Source organism: Lacerta agilis, chromosome 6 (assembly GCF_009819535.1).
Source record: "Lacerta agilis isolate rLacAgi1 chromosome 6, rLacAgi1.pri, whole genome shotgun sequence".
Lineage (NCBI taxonomy): Eukaryota > Metazoa > Chordata > Lepidosauria > Squamata > Lacertidae > Lacerta > Lacerta agilis.
The window spans coordinates 2,739,930-2,762,816 of record NC_046317.1 but is presented as its reverse complement, the minus strand read 5'-3'; the positions used below and the strand labels follow the sequence as shown (position 1 = coordinate 2,762,816).

At 42.5% G+C, this 22,887-nt stretch overlaps 1 protein-coding gene across 2 annotated transcripts in view; it reads right to left on the bottom strand.

Annotated features, from left to right (window-relative positions):
- ATF6 (activating transcription factor 6) overlaps window positions 1-22,887 on the bottom strand; it is a 71,979-nt gene that overhangs the window by 25,244 nt on the left and 23,848 nt on the right. Inside the window, exons 13-14 of one of the 2 annotated variants that reach the window (XM_033151225.1) lie at window positions 19,902-19,966; window positions 18,594-18,708 (exon numbers count right to left, since the gene is read on the bottom strand). In XM_033151225.1, coding sequence (XP_033007116.1) covers window positions 18,594-18,708; window positions 19,902-19,966 — 180 coding nt within the window. The remainder of the gene's footprint in view (window positions 1-18,593; window positions 18,709-19,901; window positions 19,967-22,887) is intronic. The other variant, XM_033151226.1, reaches the window with a different exon arrangement.

Here is a 22,887-nt window from a genome sequence, read left to right as displayed (position 1 = left end):
AGAGTGTCATGACTCCCCTAAGTTGCCTTTTCTGTCATGGCAGATATTGTAGTCTGCTTCAAAGATCTTACAATTTAAAGAATAGCTATGGCAAACACTTAAGCTTCTAACCCACTACTACAGAAACTTTTGGCAATGGCAAGGGCCCTGTTTTTGGATGCTGTTCAATGAAGACAGGAGCAAAATGATCAAAACTGGCTTCTCTATAATGGCAGAGAAGCTTGAAACTTAAGAGCTATCTGACTTTCTTGGGGCAGCTGAAAAATAAATTTAGTGGCAAGAAGAGACATCTGAACACAGTATAAGTAAAAAAAAAATGCTGGCTAGACAAAGCCACATTATAAACAAAGGATCATTCAGTCTCAGAAAGCCATATAATTCATTTGATAAAAAGTGAGGGTACAAATCTGGAAAAAATAAGTAAATACCACCATAGGGCTTCCTGCTTAGTGGTGCTTCTTCACAAGCCAGATATCCAATGCCCTTCCTAGCTGTAGCTGTGGTTAAGAAACTAGAGCAAGGATGTGGAAGATGGCCCTCCAGAGGCTTCCTATAATTTCTGACCACTGGCCACATTGCAGTGGTCAATGAGAGTTGGGAGTCCAACAACATCCAAAAAGCCAACATTCCCTATCCCTGAAAAGAGTGCTCATTCTTTGGTTTTCCATAGTTATAAGAAGTTTTTTTCTATATACTCAGCTTGATTAAAGAAGCATATTGGGTTGAGTTTAGAATGTATATAGAACATCTGGTTTAGGAGGTCACTGGTTTAGGAGGAAGATAGTCTTGAAAAAAACATAACTGCTGGAGTCAGGGGCTAACTTTGGCAATCTCATTTTTCCAAGCTGATAGTTTTCCAGACATCATGCCAAGCACTCGGGCCTAAGACTTCTCCTTAGATTGTCATTTCATCAAAGTGTAAATTTTGGCTCAAAGCTATATTGTCGTCTGTTCTGGTGTCTAAAGTGTTGTGATTTATTCAGTCTATAGCTGACACATCACATGAAAATAGCAGATGGTGGGCTTTTAAGGTTCATATTTCAATCTCTTCCTACATCTGCTACTATTACTAATAACACATTTTGGTTATTTATATCTCAAGTGTTAAAATTGCCAATGAATAGCTTGGGGTTTTTTCTTCCTCGTTTTGGCAGTAACTGAGCACACTACAGGGGTTTAATTACAGACTGATCTAATGAAATGGACTCTAGTTCACAAAAGTGTATGTCATAATAAAATCTTTAAAGGTTCCACAGCATGTTCTGTTGTTTTTTGCTGGAAGGATACCGTACTCATTTAGTAGATGGGTTTTTTCATCTTTAGATTATGTACACACCAGGGTAAAAAAATAATTTATTCCAAATCCCCCCCCTCAAATTTCACTTACTGAATGGCATTCGCAAAATGAAAAGAAAATAAAAAATAAGAAAATTCCTTCCAGTAGCACCTTAGAGACCAACTAAGTTTGTTCTTGGTATGAGCATTCGTGTGCATGCGTGCACACTTCTTCAGATACACAGATGCACAGAAGTGTGCATGCACATGAAAGCTCATACCAAGTCTCTAAGGTGCTACTGGAAGGAATTTTCTTATTTTTTATTTTGTTTTCACTATGGCAGACCAACACGGCTACCTACCTGTATTTGCAAAATGAGTTCAGTAAAACTGCAGTAGGTTACAGGAGGGCAAAGTAATTTGTTTCATATCCAAATTTGTTGCCTAGTGGAAAGTGTTGCTTTGAAATGGTAGCTGAGCCCTGCTGAATTTGGAGAATGTTGCAGCAAGTATAAAATTAGTACATGTTCTACCTGTAATCTTCCTTTTTTTTCTACCCAGACAGCAGGCTACAAGACACAGCTGTTTTGGACTGTTTAGTAATGATGGTGGTTCCGACATTATAGATATAGGTAGAAATCAAACATGTAAGCTGAAATGGAACAGTGGAGCAATCTAGTACTGTACTTGTGGTACATAAAAGTCTTGCCATGAACAGTGCATGCTTAAGCATGGGAGGAGGAAGGGAAAGAGAAGATCTTAAGATTGGAAGAGAGAAGAGGTAGCAGTGGCGGCACATTATAGAGGCAAATGGGAGGCAAGCATGGTGGGGCGTGGGAAGTAGGAAAAGGTGGCCTGAAACACACAATCTTGCATGGTGCTGTGGAATCTGTGACATGCATTTCTTCTCCAACCTTGCATGTTACCACACCCTCATTGGGCTGAGAGCCTTCTAAGTGAGGCCCTCTCAGAAACATGAACTTTTCCCTGCTGTTCACTTTGGGTAGGAACACATGAACTACTGCGAAGGGTCATGCATGCCAAATTAAAATACTTACTTAAGCTTTGCTTTCTGGCCCTTTCCTTAAATCTTAATTTTCTTCTTGACTGTGGACATTTTTTTGGCTCCCTGTTGTCTCCATGCAATACCGCTACACAGAATCTAGATGCCACAGCAATGGTAAATCACCCTCTACTGTCATCCCATGCTTGGGTGACCACCCAAAATGCAACAACATACAAAGGGGAAACACATTGATCTGACAATGCTAGAAATGGAAGGCTCCATCATGTGTTTCACTGGAAACAATAGAAGAGACCAAATGTTTTCTGGAAACAAGCACCATCTGATCTGTGGCCAACTAAAGTGTTATGCTTCCTTTCATCGTCGTGTCACACACTTTGAAGTTTTCTGATTAATTGATTCCAGCTACCTTCAGAGATGTGAAAACTTTTTCTGGGTGCTGGTCAATTAAATATGTAACTAAATCATGTTACAGACTACTTGCAGGTGACAGACAGACCACTTCTCTCCAAGGTCACAGCAAAGAAGCTCTTGCAAGAAGATGAGGGAGACTTGAATTCTTTTTGTACCAATGTCCAGTGATGCTGCTCTGGTAACAAAGAGTCTACAAGTATTTGTGGGCAAAATGTCTTGTCTGATGCATCAGCATCAGTAACCTTAAAAGAGGCACTGGAGGCGCCTTAATGTAGGGCAAGATAAAGCCATTGTGGGTCTGATTGGTTTTAAGCTCATCAGTTCTTAAGAGCAAACAGCAGAAAACATGTAGATTTATTTATTTTTAGTTTGTTCAGGAGATAGCTGTATAATTTTACTATTGATGTATCTGTGTAATGATGGTAGCCATATGAGGGGGAAATTATTTCAAGGAGGGGGTTGGTTCCATTTGTAAAAACATATCGAGTTCCATAGATGCTGCTCAGAAAACACCATCATGACCATCTGTTCTGGGACTCCTGCCAGTTAATCTGGTAATTCCCTCAAGCACAGATCAGGAAATTTTCTCCAGATCTTTGCTTGGGAGACTTATCTGATCCACACTGCAACACAACCACCAGACCACATGAAATTATTTAAAGCAGGCTTCAAGGCACTGGCTCTTAGAAGCCTAAAGGATCTTAGGTTGTGGTTGTGGTCGTTGTTATTGTTGTTTTAATGCAAGTCACTGGCTTTAATGGGTCTCAATATATGTTTGAAAATACAGTGACAAAAAGGAAGAAAAACAGAAATGGATATATTTACTGCCCTGTACCACCCAAAGTTTCATTCTTATTTGCTATATCGATTAGTAGAACACAAGATTTCAGCTATAGCTTGGTTATAAACAGACTCACAGTCACATAAGAAGCTGGGCCAAACAGTTCCAGCTCTTAGGAAGAGCTCACTCCAGATAAAGTGTTCTTAAGCATACCTTATACCTACAGATTTCTAAGTAGTCAAGGATCTGCTCCCAGTCCAAGAGAGCAGCCTATAAGGAAGGTGTGAGACAGTTATGACTATAGAACAACCTGTTACCATGTCCAGTAGTGCCACTCAAGTTATATTTTCTTTTGTGACCTGAAACTTTAGCATTCCTCGCCAAAGATGTTTCTTTAAGTTCTAAATAAGGTAGTTCAAGTCAGAAAATTTAGAATACCACATATAAACAGCATTTCTATAAAAAGTGTCAAGATTATCCAAATGAGAGCAAAAGTAATCAATTTGCCTAATTTATTTTTCAGAGGCCACTCTCTATAGTGTTGATCATGGTCCAATACCTCAGCTAATCTACCCAGTCTGTTTTTATAGCTTTTGTTTCTAAAAGAACGAAAGAACAGCAAGATGGGCTTTTTATTTTAAGCACTCTAACAGAAACATTCAAATTCCACAGTTAATAAAATGGTGTAATGTTTCAGATGACTATTTTCTGACAGTCCCAGACAGGCTTTTATAAGGCATGACTAACCACTAGAATGTGGAGGAGTCCCTAAATGCTCTGCATTGTTTCAGACTGACCACTCTGGCTTCAACCTGAAATTAGGGTTACCAGGTCTCTTGAGATTCAGACTAAACATTAAGGGGACCAAGCCTGAAGGCTGAAGGGTCATGACCAACAGATGTACAGCCTAACAGTCAGTATCTAAGGGTGGGAGACTGAAGAGCCTATCTGTGCTGGATAACTCAGGATACAAGAGCAAATCACAACACTTCTTAAGCCAAGGGGGAGGCAGCTCCCACCTAAAATTTTACTCTTTTCCTTGGAGGTGTGTGTGTGTGTGTGTGTGTGTGAAATTTCATGCCAAAGATTGATTACTCTTCCTGGAGCCGTATACTAGAAATTGTACAACCACAGTGCCCTAAGGATAAGCAGATACAGGCAAATTACAAGTCCCAATTTACTGCAAAACAAACAAACAAAACCCTGGGACTTCTTTCAGTGGCACCCTTAAAGTAATCTAGTCCGAATTCCAAAACCAGATTCTTTGTAATGTACAGGAGTTGTATTCAATGTAGAGCTAAGGGGTACATTTCATCAGCACAAGAGTTTCTCCTTGTGTTGTAGAACACGCTTCCCTTCTCTCACCCGTGTGTGCCTCCTAAATATGTTATAGGGCTTCCACTAACCCTCCAGAGCAAATTTGGGGGTGGCAGAGGGCACACATGGGCAGCAGAGGGGGAAATCTCCTTGCATTAGTGCAAAAAGTCAGTTGAATACCACCCCAGATTTGCTGTAAGACCAGGTCTACACATGCAGCAGAATTGAATGCACTTCAGATGGCAGGTAGGGAATGTAATTTTCTAATGGTTCCTTGTGGGAAGGAACCCTACTACACCAGGTAGAAAGGTTCTAGCCCAGCCCACACTTTATGGTGCTAGTTTCTAATTGCAGGGAGATGGGGCGGGTTAATGCAAAAGAGCATTATAAAACTGTGATTACCTCATTCCACCAATTCAGAACATTAAAGAAGTCTCAGAGCCATGAGTTTCAGGCTCAGATGAAGAGATAACTCCGAAACAGCAACAAAAATTAGCTGGCAATAACATGTGAATTGTTGAGGTTTTTTTTTTAAAAAAATGTGCTTTTATTTTATAATTACTGTATGCCACATTGTGGGTTTCCTTGTACAGAAAAAGCAGCTTATACTTTTTAAGTAATAGAAAGCTATTCAATTTTAGGCTGAGGCTCATCTCTCAGAAAGGGAGATGCAGTTAGTTGCCTCTTACTCACTTGGGATGTTTACAGAGTTCTTTCCAAGAACTGCTGGACAAGTGAAGCTGGAATTTACTGTTTTCCCACCAATCCTGATGGCAAAAATGGAATGAAAGCAAACAAGGTGACTGACAATAGCTGTTTTTTCTAATCATCCAAGCACAACCAAGCCAGCTCTCCACAGTGACTTAAGCTCCAAGTTGGATGGGTCATCCTATATATCTTGGCAGGGAGTTTGGGCAATATTCCTAGGAAGCCTAGTGTCTGTGCAGTGGTCTGGCTACAACCCACTCTCAAAATCCCACTGGCCTCAAATCCTTTTTCATTAAATAGTTGATTGCATAAACAAACTTTTAGTGTCAAAGCAAACTGAGCATGATACGATTGCTTGTTTTGCATTTGCCAAATGCAGAAGGGACACAGAGCTGGTTCACATAAAACGCTGAGAAAACCATTAAAGCCATAAAATGTGTTCCACTCAAAAACACCTCATTACACGTGCTGTTAAGTGTGCCTACCGAATCAAGCATGAAGCTGATTGTATTGAGCATGAAACAGATCAAAAAATCTGCTCCAGAGGATGGTGGTGCAGGATTCAGATTTACCTTTCACATCAGCCACAGATCTCTATCTTTAAGACCTTCTATTTCCATTCTGAAGGAAATCAGCCCTGAGTGTTCACTGGAAGGACAGATCCTGAAGCTGAGGCTCCAATACTTTGGGCCACCTCATGAGAAGACTCCCTGGAACAGACCCTGATGTTGGGAAAGATGGAGGGCACAAGGAAAAGGGGACGACAGAGGACGAGATGGTTGGACAGTGTTCTCGAAGCTACTAACATGAGTCTGACCAAACTGCGGGAGGCAGTGGAAGACAGGAGTGCCTGGCGTGCTCCGGTCCATGGGGTAACGAAGAGTTGGACACGACTGAACGACTAAACAACAACAAATCCTTGAAAAAATAAGGAAGAGTCACGAGCATGGATCATAAATAGTAGTACACAACATGGATCACAAAGTTACTGTGCCCCCAAAAAGTGGTGTGTGGGAGAGAGGGGAGCAGCAGCAGTTACGGTAGTTTGAAAGGCAGAAGCTTTTCCAGTCTCCAGGGTGCGGGGTGGAGATGGCAAGAGGGCAAAAAAGGAACAGTATGGCAGAAGGCCTGTAAAAAGGAGAGATTAAAGACAACAGAAAGTGTTTGAGGGTACAGAAGGAGCAAGCAGAGGGGATGGGGGGGTAGAATTGGAGGAAGGAGCCTGATTGTGGAATGTTATTCTCAGAGAGGCTCACCTGGCACCTATCTTAATATTTTTTCAGGACAGGTAAATATCTCTTTATTCCTCAAAAAATGTTTAATGCTTTTTTTTTTAAAAAAAGTACAATTCTTATTCCCCATCACTGGTTTTATTCTGCTGCTATATTATTCTGTTTTAGATTTTAATGTCTATATTACAATTGTCTATCTATCTATCGGTATCTATCTAGGCAAGCCACCCATCAGTCAGGATAAAAAAAGTTGTAAACCAATGAATTTCAGGTTACACAAAGTCATGTCAACATACAGAAGCAAACATGTCTCACTTAACTTGAATAATTGAAAAGAGAAAGCAACGTGTATTCTTTTTGCATCCCTGGAATGGGGTGGAGGGCCTTGAAGATATAGACTAATAGCATGATGCTGATGTGGAAGGAACGTAAGAGCTAAAACTATTTAAAAACAAGAGAAAGTTTTACTGGACAAATAGGGGCTCTTTCTTTACACATTTCATCTTTCCCAAGAAACACTTTTAAATGTTTTAATATTAAAGAGGTATGCCTTAAAACAAGCTGTATGTGGGTATGCAAGAATTGTGAGGGGAACACTGCCAATGTCATATCCCCACCCCCCAAACAAACACTTCAAGACGCCAGCAAGAAGTTCCTGATACCCTGTACTCTTCATTCTCCTGTATCTCTGGCACCAGGAGAGCACTAAGGAAGTACAACTCACACACATCACCCTTTCTGCCTTTCCTGGAACAGGGGCTGAGGACAAGTGGCACCCACAACAAACAAGAGGTTGGGACAGGCACAGCAGCAGAAGCAGAGAGAGAGATTTAAAAGGTGCCCCTAGCCAGTAATATCCAATTCCTGGGTGCTGACACCAACCACTTCCATCACATAGCTAAATGCTTGGCCAACTTCCATGAAAACTGCTGGGAATGCCTTCTCTCATCTGCTAAATCCCAGATTCAAAGCAGGGGGAGGCAAAAACAAATTGGTTTTGTTTCTTCATGCAGTTGTCCAATTTTCAAAAGAAAGATACATGAAATAAAACAGAAGTCCTTCCTGTTCTCATTTGAAAAAGAGGCAGCTGTTCATAGTTGTTTTGACTCCAAGTTCTCCAATTACAGTGGATGCTCGGGTTGCGAACGTGATCCATGCGGAAGGCACATTCGCAACCCGCAGCGCCGCTTCTGGGCATGTGCGGGTTGCAATTCAGCGCTTCTGCTCATGCACTAGCACCAAAACCTGGAAGTAACCTGTTCCGGTACTTCCAGGTTAGGCGCGAGCACAATCCGAAGAAACGTAACCCCCAGTGTTCGCAACTTGAGGTATGTGAAGAAGTGTGCATGCACACAAAAGCTCATACCAGGAACAAACTCAGTTGGTCTCTAAGGTGCTACTAGAAAGAATTTTCGATTTTGTTTTGACTATGGCAGACCAACACGGCTACCCACCTGTAACTTGAGGTATGACTGTATATCCCAGCACTAGATCAGCCTTGCAGTTCCATCTCAATGTGCCAGAAACAAAGCACAGCACCTGCAGAAATGTTCTTGCTCCCTTCCCTTCGTCCCTACCCAGCCACATGCACTTAAGTCAAAAGGAAGCAGCCTTGCTTTCATAAAACTTTTTTGGGGTATTGGTTATGTCACAACCAGCTGCCAACTGGGAACAGGCACCCACAGTGCCGAAGCACCCAGATGTTCCACAGAGCACCCCAAAGTAAGGTTAGCAGATTTTTTCAATGAATCCGGGGACACTTTTCAACTTCCTACTAAGTAGATGGATTTTGTCAGGGGACTGATTTGTAAATCCAGGGACTGTCCCCAGGAAACAAGGATGTCTCGTAACCTTACCCCAAAGAGCTCCAGAATGTAACCACTAGAGAGGAAAAGGCAAAATCAGCTTTTGAACCCATTCACATGATGCTAACTGCTGTGGACCTTATGGAGGCCAATCTAAGGGCAGACATAGGAATGCGCATTTCACAGAGCTATTTTTCACTGCAGAAGCTGCAGCTGATAAAGAATAGGGATAAATAAGATCTTCCTCTTGGATTTTCCTCGTTGGCATTCCTGGCATAATTCCAAGTGCCAGATTCCAGAGCATTGTTTAAAATTTTGGTACTATTTTATAGGTGGTTTTTGATGTTGTCATTGTCAAGTGTTCCTCAATCTCTTGCCATGGTGCAGCCTATAACATTTATTGAAATGGGGGGAGGAGAGGTTATGGGCTGTGTCTGGAGGCCACATCAATGAACCACACATGAGAGGAAGCAACACCTGATTTATTGAAACTGTTCTGTGCTCCTTGTATGAGAGATAGTTGGTGTCAAGGAGTATGAAAAACAAATATAATATTTTGTTGGGCTTAATATGAAAGCTCTCAGATCACATAGAATTATATCTGAAACAGAATACAGCACTTCTGTTTTTCTTGGGTCAAGAGGCAGACCTACCAAAGGCGCACTCTTTATAAAAATGTGTTTTGCTTCACAAGTCTTGTGCTATCCTTATGCTATATTTTAATTTTACAGGGAAAGAACTTTTATCCACAGGAAAAAAGTGACACTAACCCCAGATTTAAGTCCCCAATAGTCTATCCTGCCTGGATTACATAGCATCCTACAAAACTGAAAATACTTTTGGACATCTACACTTAAGCACAACAAAGAGCTTCCAAACGGATTTCAATGAAGATTGCATACATGGGAAAAGCTATATACCATATCTTCCCGTGTATAAGACAATGGTGTCTGGAGGTTGTCTTATACATGGATGGTGAATGCACAGAGGTGTGAGCTCAGGCTCTGGTGGGCAGCCTGGGCTTGGGTTTGGGCAACCCTAACTTTGGCCAACTTCCCTCAAAAAAGCTCAACAACTTTGGGTGACCTCCCCCAAAAAGCTCAAAGTTGTTCTGTTTGATGTTTAAAATATAGCCTACTTTAATTTGGGGTTCGAAAAAATAGGGGTTGTCTTATACATGGGGACGTCTTATACACAGAAAAATACAGTAATTGAGGAGATCTATTCTTTTAGCCAGCAGGAGGTGCTGTGATCTGCTGATCAGGAAAATTGGCACACCCCTAACTGCTGCACCTGGATTTTTATAGATGCTGTCTGTTGTGTAATTGTAGACTTGGCAAAACACATGGTTCCAAATTTCATGGGAGGGGAATGGCTTCATCTGTATGGAATTAGCTCTTAAAAGAAAAATCAGCTGTATGCAAGAGAAACCTACAGCTTGCCTGGTGCTAAGTGCGCTTAACCAACGTACAATGATCTTCTTAGTGAGATCAATACTTCAAATTGTACACAAGGGAGCCAGACAAAATGCAGCTGGAAATGGTCAAAAACACAATTGTGGACTTATGCAGTCAACGTGTAAAGTCATGTAAGGATACTGGTGCATTCCCACCGTATGACTGTAGTGGGAGCGAAGGAGGAAAATCTTACAATGCTGGAGAAACAGCACAATCTTCATAAACATTTTCTCTCTTTGTAGATCTATAGATAGTAGTTCCTGTACATACTGTACCAGTTTCATTTATCAAAAAAGACATTATTAGACATCTCTAAGGAGCTTGCTTGGAAAATGAAGAAGTGAACAGCTTTTCAATTTATTCCTACCGATATGTTTCAGTATCGTCAACCATATTCAGAGCCAAAATTAAGGTTGTATTGGAGTTATCAAACAGTATTTTTGATGGGGGAAGGTGGGTGAAACAGGGTAAAAATCCCCCGTGCCACCCTTATTCTCATTTTATAAGTACAGAGCAGTGGAAAGGATGGGACTTGAGCCCAGACCTAAGCCCACAATCCTCCATTATGTCTGGATTGCAGGTTCTTAGGAATAGTAGAGGCTGGCATGTTCGTGTGGGTGGGACTTCCCAATGCTACATGCCACTGCCAGTGGCAGTGGTGAAGGCAGCAGGTAGCTCAGTGCAGGTCAGCAATACAGCCCCACCTGGCAACCACTGCTTAGAAAACTGAACACACTTTTATGCACAACTAAAAGCTTTCAAAACTGATGACAGCACAAGTATCAGAATGCACGTGAAAAGCTGAAATATGCTCAAGGCCTCCATTCCTGCCTTCTGGAGTGCCAGAACCTAAAAGAAGATTCTGCTAAATCCCTGACCGGAGTGAGCTCATCAGCTGCAAATCGAGATACAACTGGTGGCATCCCTGATTCACACCTCTCTCCACCTGTCTTTGCAGCTTTCATCAAAATGCATTGGACTGCAGCCACACTAACATAAAAAGTGTTAAAAAGTGATAAAAGCATGCAATGATTATATGAATTACTGTCATTAGAGATAGTACTCACTACAGTGGTACGTCGGGTTACAGACGCTTCAGGTTACAGACTCTGCTAACCCAGAAATAGTAGCTCAGGTTAAGAACTTTGCTTCAGGATGAGAACAGAAATCGTGCTCTGGCGGAGCGGCGGCAGCGGGAGGCCCAATTAGCTAAAGTGGTGCTTCAGGTTAAGAACAGTTTCAGGTTAAGAACAGACCCCCGGAATGAATTAAGTTCTTAACCAGAGGTACCACTGTACAGTGGTACTTCAGTTTAGGAACTTAATCCGTTCCAGAAGCCCGTTCTGAAACCGAGGCGCGCTTTCCCTAATGAGGCCTCCTGCCACCGGTGCCCTTCCACCGTTCGGATTCCATTCTTAGACTGAGGGTAAAGTTCGTAAACCGGGACACTATTTCCAGTTTTGCAGAGTTTGTAAACCAAATCGTTCTTAAACAGGGCTGTCCTTAAACTGAGGTACTACTGTAAACTTAATCCAACCCCAACTCCATCTTGAAGTTCTCTGCTACAGAGATTCTTTCAGCTACCCTATTTCCTGCCACTTCTACAAAACTAGAACAAAGAATTATGAATCTGAGGGTTGAAAATTCATGAGGCATTGAGGAAGATGGTCTGTATGTTAAGCAGAATAGAAGATCTTTGAGAAATCATTTCCCTTCTTGGTGAAACTAATCACTGATTTTGTACTTTTAAAAATATCTAAATATGTCTCGCAGACATATTCTGCACCTTGGGAAATCGATTTCTGGAATAAACTCCCAGGCACTTGAGAACAATTGCTGTATGTGTTTAGCATTAATGGCCCTAGAAGTCCAAATTATATAATCTGATCTCCCACTGGAACAGATTTCAACTGAAAAACACAGAACAATAAAACAAACCAATTTCTGCTTAAGTATTACACTTTGACCTCTTAAGCACTGCACCTATAAATTCCCTTTCTTTGTTCAATATGAAATTATTAATATGAAAACCCACACACTACAGCTAGTTTTACAAATGGATATAATCTTTCCTCATTTGAGGACTCTGACCCAAAGAACCACAGAACTGTATAGCTGGAAGGGACCCCGAGGATTATCTAGTCCAACCCCCTGCAATGCAGAAATATTTTTTCCATACATAGGGCTTGAATTGGTCCTGCTCTTCTTTTAAAAGTTGCCTATACGTTGCCCAATTTTGTTCCATATTTTTCTTTTTGACTGAGATTACCTCCAAGGGTGATACCCACCATGGTATTTTGGGCTCTAACAACCTTTGGTACCTTGTCCAAACTTTATACAGTGAATTGTATGATTGTATGATTTAGGAACTGCAAATTTGTTGTAAACTAAATACGCTTGCCAGCTTTATCTATTAATTCCAACCCTCTAGATCTAAAATGTCTGTGTTGTCTAGCATAATCCACTCCTTAATCCAGCAAAATCATGTGGCTTCATAATAAATTCTTAAATCCGGAAGAGCAAAACCTCCCCGTTCTTTTTTATCTGTTAATAACTTATATTTAATATGTGGCTTTTTGCCCTGCCATATAAATTTTGTTAAGTCCATTTTCCATTTATTAAAACAATCAATTTCCCCTATTATGGGAATCATTTGAAAAGGGAACAATAATTTTGGTAAAATATTCATTTTTATTGCTGAAATTCTACCCCATAGTGTCAGTTTCAATCTTGCCCAATATCTTTCCATATCTCTTTTTATCTCCTTCCAAATTTTGTTGTAATTATCTTCAAAGATATTTATATTTTTAATTGTCACCTGAATTCCTAAATATTTAACTACTTTTACAATTTAAAGATGGGACGCGGGTGGTGCTGTGGGTTAAACCACAGAGCCTAGGGCTTGCTGATCGGAAGGTCAGTGATTCGAATCCCCGCAATGGGGTGAGCTCCCGTTGCTCGGTCCCTGCTCCTGCCAACCTAGCAGTTTGAAAGCATGTCAAAGTGCAAGTAGATAAAGCAGGCGTTTCCATGCGCTGCTCTGGTTCGTCAGAAGCAGCTTAGTCATGCTGGCCACATGACCTGGAAGCTGTACGCTGGCTCCCTCAGCCAATAAAGCAAGATGAGTGCCGCAGCCCCAGAGTCGTCCATGACTGGACCTAATGGTCAGGCGTCTCTTTACAATTTGTAGACCTGTTTTTTCCTTGTAGTTCCTTTTTCTCCTGATCTCCCATATTTTTAATTTTGTTTTCTCTTTATTAAGTTTAAAGCCCAAAAGTTTGCCAAAATCTGACATTTTTTCAAGGATTTTGATGATACTCTCTTTTGGGTCCTCAACCATTAAAATTAAATCATCTGCATATGCCCGTAATTTGTATGATTTGTTACCTAAAATTATCCCTTTTATTTCCTGATCACTTCGAATGTCATGATTAGGTATTTCCAAAATTTGAATGAATAATAAAGGAGAAAGTGGGCATCCCTGCCTAGTCCCTTTTTCTATATTAAAGAATTCTGCTGTTCGCCTGCTGCAATGTTCGCCTTAAGATGCGGCGCAGTGCCGGTTGGAAGGGGTGCCAGCCAATCACGCCCACCATCTTGGGTGGACTGTGCATGTCCACACATGCGCAGTCCACCCAAGAGGCTGCGCACGCGTCATGACGTCACGATGCATGCATCATGATGTCAGGGCGCGCGCGCTGGGGAGCGGCACACCGCCCCCCGGGGAGGGGTGCCTGGAAGTTTGCGGCCCCTGGCGGCAGAGCGGCTTGCTACGCCCCTGGCAACTAGCAGGCCTGTTGGCTAATGTTTTATGGTGGTGGATCTAAAGCTACATTGGGATGGAGGCAGCTATCACACTTGTAAGGCAGAAAAGGTCTATACAATTAAAGATGTTGTTTTATTCAATAAGTTTAAGAATGTAAAAGTTGTGCCTAGTGCTAATCATCAGCCAGAACAAAAGGCAGGAGATTTACTTTTTGCTAAGGAACTGGGCAGGATACAAGGAACAAGTACATAAGCTATATTTCCATAAAAGGATGCCTAAGACTGGTTTAGGAATATTTCTAAGGAGGCAGGACTTGCAGCAGCATCTGACAGTGACTGTGTCCCTGCTTGTGTTGCATCTAGGACAGGGATCAGCAAACCTTTTCAGCAGGGGGCCAGACCATTGTCCCGCAGATCTTGTAGGGGGCCAGACGGTATTTTTTTTGGGGGGGGGGAAATGAACGAATTTCTATGCCCCACAAATAATCCAGAGATGCATTTTTACATAAAAGCACACATTCTACTCATGTAAAAACACCAGGCAGGCCCCATAAATAACCAGAGATGCCTTTTAAATAAAAGGACACATCCTACTCATGTAAAAGCATGCTGATTCCCGGACCCTCCGCGGGCCGGATTTAGATGATGATGGGACCGGATCCGGCCCCCATGCCTTAGGTTGCCTACCCATGATCTAGGACAATCAGTCAGGGAGGAGGAAATTCATATGAATATGATCTGAGGAAATTATTTCACCAGCTTGGGTTTATGTCAGCAGAGCAAAAATATATGCCACATAGCATTGGAGCTGCCTGCTTTTCATCTGCAAAAAGGAAAAAAAAAATTTAGTCCCAACTGTTTCTGGAGTAAGAGAGAGACTATGAATTGGACAGGAAGAAACATACTTGTTTGGCTCCACTGAATGCCAACTGCTTTTTGTAATTTTGTACATACAAGATAATATTTCTTCTCCATTATCTGCCAATGAGAGAATGCCGTAAGTCAACTTTGCCAGATCATTCAAGTTTGCCAATATGCAATACTTTTTTTTTTTTTTTTTAGGAACAATCCTTGCTATGAAGTTCCAGAGGGTTCTCAGAAATGTTTTATTGAATACAATGGCTTTTTTCAAGCAATTCTGAATGATTGGAAATGCCAAGTTTCTTTAAAAACATTTTCTGCCCTGCAAACTCGAAGTCAAAATTACCATTCCTCTTCTCTTCTTAGACATTGAATTTTAACACTTTTTACAGCCCAATTCTATGCTTAGAAATAACAAAGTCACTGCAGATAGGGTGACTTTCTTCCAGAAAGTAGAGAGCTGTAGAACAAGATGGGATAGGATGCAGGGAGGGGCAGAACTACTAGGACAAGTCCTGCAGGACCTACACTTACTGGAATACAGTTATGAGGAGATCAGTAATGGAGAACAAGATTCTCTAGAAGACAGATCTCTCACCACTACTGAACTCTCTTTGTATAAGCAACAGTTGGACGGGGAGGGCATTATTCATGTGAGGTAGTGATGCATTGAAATGTTTCCTGCAAACATGCAAGACAAGGGTTCATCTGCAGACCAACTGAGGGAAAGGGTTCCCTTGAAGGTACAGCATTTGAAAACCATTGTCTTAATAGCAGTTAAGCAATTTATGCCATCTGCTGGAAGGCAGTGGTATAAGTACTCAATGCAACTTTAATGTGGTTTAATTAACTCTTATGCACTTTTACCCCATTTCCCAGAGTGTGGACACTGTCGCATGCTGACAGCTTCTAGGAGCTACAGGTGAGAGCTGAATGCAGGGTGGGGACCAAAGGTGGACAAAATACCACACAAGGAGCATGATGTGTCACCCACCAAAGGTACAACCCCTTCCCTAACACTCTGGGAAATAGATTTTACTGGCCAGGTGAGAGTAGCCAATGGGTCTCAAACCCTTGGTGAGTTAAGGATTTCCCCTGCATGCGAATATAAGCTCTGGCAGATTGCGCAGCTGAGACCAGTAGTGGGTCCAAAAGTCAAGAAGGCAGTTTCTGCACATGATGCAGAGGGAAGTGAGGGACAGATGGGGCTCATCAACCTGGAAAAGAAGCCCATCTAGGAGAAAGAAAACTCTGATCCTAAGCCTCTGCTGCTTTGCAGGCTATCTTTGAGTGAAGAAAGGGTAAGGAGTAAACCCTACACAAATCCAGAGTGGAGTCCCTAAGACAGTTGGATGGTCCCTTGTATGCCTCCTGCAGCCAAGCTGGTGCCAAACAGCTTGCTCTGCTTTCCTTTGGGCTACATCAGCAAGGCTAAAAGCAGGATCTTATTGTCTGCGCAGCCCAGGACCTCTGTACACAATGCCTAGGCTTGTGCCCCAGGGAGGTCACTTCAGTGCTGCTAACACAGTGGACTTCACCCCCAGAGGTGCACTCCATTCTCTCTCGAGACAGATGGAGGCCAACAACAACATGCACTTTTATGCTTTCTCCATGGGAAAATGTATCTGTTTGCAGAGGAACAAAACAAAAACCGTCAAGGAAGCTTAAAAGAGGATTAACTGGTGATTCGCGAAAAGAAGAAGAAGAAGAAGAAGAGTTTGGATTTGATATCCCGCTTTTTACTACCTGAAGGAGTCTCAAAGCGGCTAACATTCTCCTTTCCCTTCCTCCCCCACAACAAACACTCTGTGAGGTGAGTGGGGCTGAGAGACTTCAGAGAAGTGTGACTAGCCCAAGGTCACCCAGCAGCTGCATGCGGAGGAGTGGAGACACGAACCCGGTTCCCCAGATTACGAGTCTGCCGCTCTTAACCACTACACCAAACTGGCTCTCAGAGACAGGGGAGGAAATGTACCGTATTTTACGCCCCATAAGACGCACTTTTTCCCTCCTAAAATGGAAGGGGAAATCGCTGTGCGCCTTATGGAGCGAAGGCTTCGCTCCCACTGCCTCCCCACATCCCCTGCCGCGTTCGGCGGGAGGTGGGGGGAGGCAGCAGCGATGTTGCTGGATCATGCCAGCACCTCCGTTCACCGAAAGAAGCTTCTTTCGGCGAGCGGAGCTGCTAGCACGATCCAGCAACACCTCCGCCGCCTCCCCCCACGTCCCGCCGAACGCGACGGGGGATGGGGGGAGGCGGCGGGGAGCGAAGGGGATGTTGGTGAATCGTGCCAGCAGCTCCGTTCACGGAGCTGCTAGCACGATCCACCAACACCTCCGCCGCCTCCCCCCACGTCCCGCCGAACGCGACGGGGGATGGGGGGAGGCGGCGGGGAGCGAAGGGGATGTTGGTGGATCGTGCCAGCAGCTCCGTGAACCACCAACATCTCTGCTGCCTTCGGCGGGAGGTGGGGGGAGGCAGGGAGGTGGGGGGAGGCAGCTGCGATGGCTGCTTTTGGGATCGGTGGGCGGCAGGGAGGTTGGTAGAGGATTTCCTCCACCACCCCACGCGCTGCCCGCCAATCCCAAAAGCAGGCTTTTGGGATCGGTGCAAGGCATGGGATGGTGGAGGAAACAGCGGGGATGCTGCTGCTTTCTCCACCACCCTGCTCCCCGACGCCAAAAGCAGGCTTATCCCCTGTTGCTTTAAAGGGACATGGGGAGGAGGGGAGAAACCTTCTCCCCTCATCCCCATGTCCCTTTAAGGAAGCGGGGATGAGCCGCTGTGAAGGGAGAAGGGGCTTCCCCTCCAGCGCTCCCCTCCGTGTTTTTTAGAGGAGGAAAACCAGGAAAATATTTTTTCCTGGTTTTTCCCCTTTAAAAAACAAGTGCGTCTTGTGGTCCGGAGCGCCTTATGGACCGAAAAATACGGTAATTGGTACTCAAGCTCTACTCTTGAGATTAACATGAGTGGAGGTGTGGGGGGGAAGGAGATTCACTATAAAATCAGAGGCATTCCACCAGGTGTTTGTTCCTGCAAAAATCAAGCTTTGCTCATGCTAGTGGAACTTTGCTTAAGGTGCCAGGCCTTGCTCTCTACCCTACCACAGCAGCCTGCAAGCAGAGGGCAGCACCACCCAAGATGACCAGTCATACTGCAGCTTTAGAGGTCAGTCAATGAGGCTGCATCTGAACCCATAAAACTATTGAGCTGAGCCTAACTCTTCAGTTTAAACAACTCATTTATGAGGTGCACGTGGAGCTGCTTACAGGATGATTTCCTATGACCTCCTGCCTGTCTCACTCTCTCCAGGCCACCAGCACTGACAACTAGTCAACATTGCTTAGAATGGTCTACATGAAAGGAAGCCTAAAGGTATTTTCAAGAACACTGGAACTAGCACAAAATGGAGTTTCATATTTCTGTGTTTATCCTTCCTGGGACTGAACTGTCTATTCATTAGAAACTACCAGTGTTGAAAATCTGTAAAAAACTTTTAGAGATTTCTTAATGGACAGGGCAGCAAGGATCCATCTGTGCAATGGAAAATTGGGTGCATGCCTAATTGTTCTGATATAAAGGCCTGGAGGTGGTAATTTATGTGCTCGCATCTTGTCCCCACGAGGGACAGTTCTCCTCTTTTCCTCTGGAAAAATTATTAATTGTGAAGAGGTCCATAGGAAGAGGGAAAATCTCACCTTCTGCTGCTTAGCCAAAGCCTAATCCTTCCCAAACCAGCCTATAAAACAGTTTCACTATCATGACTAAATAATATAAATGGATCCCTGCCTCTTCTTCCCACTAAAGAACCACAGGAGATGCAGTTTTTGGACGAGATTAGTAATGATGGCATCCTTAAAAATAATTATCAAGATTTCTCGGAGGGGGACATGATACCATCCAAATTTGCAATGAATTCATTTATACATTCTGCATTAAACCATAACACTTACCCTACGGAATGATACCACATAGAATGTATCTCCCCTTCTGTGAATTGCTTCAAACAAATCTTGGTAGTTTTGTGGAGAAGCATAATAAACTTGTAGCTCATTCCCTGAGTTCCCGCTGAAATACATGAGAATAAAATGCTAGAACCAAGAAGAATTGCATGCACAGGACATTATATTTAATGAAGCACAGGACATTATTTAATAATGTGCTTAAAAATTTGCAGCGGCTTGTTACTGGGCCAGGGTCAAGGTTCTTGTATTAATTTACAAGGTCCTTAACAATTTGGGTCCAGGGTTTCTTAAGGATCACCTGGTCACTTGTATCCCTGCCTGATCACTGAGGTCTTTGAGGGAGTCTCTGTTAGGCCTCAGATGCATGGCTCGTAGCTACTAGAAGCCATGCATTCAGGGTCATAGGCTCAAGCCTGTAGAATTCCCTCCCAATTGAGATTATACAAAAACCTTCCTTCCTGAACTCCAAGCACATGGCAAAGACTTTCTTATCGCAGAAGGCCTTTGAAAGCAGTGTTTCTGTTTGGTTTCATGAATATTTTTTTACAGTGGAACCTCGGTTTTCGAACGTAATCCATTCTGGAAGACTGTTCAACTTCCAAAACATTCGAAAACCAAAAACTCAATACAGAAGCCTCAATACGATAGGGAAACTCAAAACGGAAGCCGGAAGTTCGACTTCTGAGGCACGTTCGAAAACAGAAGCATTTACTTCTGGGTTCAGGTTCTGAAACATTTGTCAATGGAAACGTTCGAAAACTGAGGTTCCACTGTATTTTTTTAATTCTCTGCATTGTTTATTTTTATGCATATCACTTAGAAATGCTAATGATTAAGCAGTATTTAAATGCCACAAACAAACAAACAAATACAATCTGAAACACACATGCTCAGTTTTATAAAATTGACTCCTGCAAAATCATGGTGAAAGACACAATATTAATTTCCTGCAAAAAAGGAGCTGGAAAAAATTGTGGAGGACAAATCAACTAACAGATAGCTCCCAGTTAGAAGAAGCCTCTCTCAATGATTCTCAGAAGACAATGGATGAAAGCTAAGTTCGAGGAGAACTGCCAATCATGTCAGCCAGGACGCCTTCAGCAAACAACTATGATTTCAAGTTTTAGTGGTCCTTTACAAGTAGGATTTGGTTTAGATTTATTATTTTTTATTATTGCTGCGCTGGGGCAAGGGAGACCAAGGAATTTTCTTCTCTAGGGAAAATGCTGGAACTTGCGTCCAATGGAAGAGTAATGCCACCAAAATATTACGATGGAAGATCCCATCTTCACTCACCCAACACTGTTGTCTGTGTACGGAAGAGCCATCAGCTCAGAATTCACCTTTTCTCCTGAAGCATTCTGTGGGGTGGGGAGGGTGTGGAGAGACAGTGTGATTACACAGAGAGAAATTACTCTTCACTCAACTGAACATGATCTTATTGAGGTGTGCATGCAAAGGGCCAGATCTATTTTAAAAAAAAACCTCTGTGGAGGTTGTATATATGAACACGGAATCAAAGTTAATTTTCTGGCTCATTAAATACTATAAAATATAAAATCATCTTCAGTAATCAGGTACATAGATGTAAGAATTATCAGGGTCATAATCCAACTGAGTCAGAGTACATCTATTGAAATCAATAAACTTAAGTACTGTACACTGATTTCAATGGACCTACTCTGTGTATGACTTAGCTGGATATCACCATAGTTTGCTCTTTCTTTTATGCATTTATGCAGCTTTTACATAAACACCCTACAGTATCCATAATATATCCTTTTTCATAGGACTTATTTTATTTATTTATTGAATTTATACAAGCTCTATACCCGAAGGGCAGTTCACAGAACAAAATCAGAATATAAAAGCCACAAAATACATAACCAAAATAAAAACAAGAACCAAATAGCCCCCCCAAAAAAAACCCACATTTTAAAGGGGCATAGGATGTCAATCAAATCAACCAAAGGCCTGGTTAAAAAGGAATGTTTTTGCCTGGCGCCTAAAGGTGTATAATGAAGGCGCCAGGCGAACTTCCCTGGGGAGAGCATTCTATAGATGGGGAGCCACTACAGAGAAGACCCGTTCTTGTGTTGCCACCCTCCGGACCTCTCGAGGAGGCACACATAGAAGGGCCTCAGAAGATGATCTCAGGGTCAGGTAGGTTGATATGGAAAGAGGCGGTCCTTGAGGTATTGCGCTCCTGAGCTGTTTAAGGCCTTATAGGTAAGTGCAGTCGGACCAGGATCGGTGTAATATGCTCAAACCATCTTGCTCTGGTGAGCAGCCTGGCCGTTGAATTCTGCACTAGCTGAAGTTTCCGAACCATCTTCAGAGGCAGCCCTACGTATAATGCATTGCAGTAATCTAAGACTGAGGTTATCAGAGCATAGACAGCAGTGGTTAGGCTATCCCTGTCCAGATAGGGGTGTGGCTGGGCCACCAACTGAAGCTGATAGAAGGCACTCTGGGCCACTTCCTAGTCCATCTCTCGATGGTATTCTAAGCAAACCTTGATTGGCTGCATAGCCTGATATTCTATCCATTTGCATCTCAAGTCTTCCTTTATATGTTAACTCCTACTTGTAGGTTAGTTTGAATATTGTACCCTCTAAGATATTTTCCAAAACTCTTGTCTTATCCGTAACTCATCCTTGTTTCTTAATTTTGCAGTCACAGTTACTAATTTTGTATATTCTATCAATTTATTCTGCCAGATTTCTTTCGTGGGTATCTCTTTTTCTTTCCATTTTTTCTAGCTTTAGCAGTTGCGTATAAAAAGAGGTTAAGTGCCTCCTTGAGGATATCATCAATTGGTACCCCTAGTAGGAAGGCCTCAGGTCTTTTGGGGAATGTGAATTTAAGAATCTTTTTAAATTCTGTATGGATCATTTCCCAATACTCTCTAGCATATTTACATGACCGCCACATGTGCATCAGGGTTCCTTCTACCTTGTGGTACTTCCAGCATAAATTAGATGATTTTCTGTGCACTTTCACCAATTTGCTGGGTTTCAAGTACCACCAGTACATGATCTTTTCTAAGTTTTCCTTAATAAGATAGCAGGCAGAGTTCCTCCCCGCATTTTCTCTCAAGCAGACATTTCTATATTGTAATCAATGTCTGTAGCCCATTTAAAACAAAATCGAAAATTCTTTCTAGTAGCACCTTAGAGACCAACTGAGTTAGTTGCTGGTATGAGCTTTCGTGTGCATGCACACTTCTTCAGATACATGCACACGAAAGCTCATACCAGCAACTAACTCAGTTGGTCTCTAAGGTGCTACTAGAAAGAATTTTCGATTTTGTTTTGACTATGGCAGACCAACACGGCTACCCACCTGTAACTGTAGCCCATTTAGTCATTGTCGCCTTTACCATCTCATCTTTGCTCTCCCACTCCAATAGCAGTTTTTAATGGATATCACCACTGAAGGTACAAAGTTTTGTGCACAAAAATGTTCATAGGGGTGTTTTACACAACTAATCCTTTAAAACAATTAACGCTTAAAACTTTTTTATATATATCAAATTATTTGGGCTACAGGGAAACTACACAATATAATCCAAGCAATGCACAAGATGCAGAACTTCAGACATCACCCTGACTTGGCCACCGTACTCCTTGCTCTGCTAACTTCCACACCGGTTATCACAATGCAGTCCATGTGGCACTGCCCTTGAAGGTGACTCAGAAATTTCAACTAGTTGAGAATGCAGTAGCCAGATTACTGGCTGGGGATGCCTTTACAATTGTTCTAAAACAGCTGCATTGACTGACAGTTCGTTTCCAGGACCAATTCAAGGTGGTCATGTTAGTGTTCAAAGCCCTAAATAACTTAAGCCCCAAATATCTGAAAGGCCACCTCCTACCCTACAGAGTCTTCCAGGTATTATGACCAGCAGAGGAGGCCTTCTTGGTAGTTCCATCTCCCTCAGAAGTTTGGGGAGCGGCAGCCCAGGATAGGGCATTCTCTGTAGTAATCCCCCTCCCCACAGAGATGTGTCTGGTTTCTTCACTATGCAGCTTTCAGAGAATGAAGACACACCTCTTTACCCTCGCCTTTGGCGCTTGAGATGTGTGCTTTCAGGACCCACATAATTCCTGTGAATGTAATAGGGTTAAATATTTTAAATTATGTATTTTAAATAGTGTAATCTGCCCTGGGACCTACTGGTGAAGGGAAGGTAACAAATTTAATCATGATTGCTTTATCATCGAATCTGATTACAGGAGTGGCAACTGCATCTTAAAAATAAAGCAATTCAATAACCTTT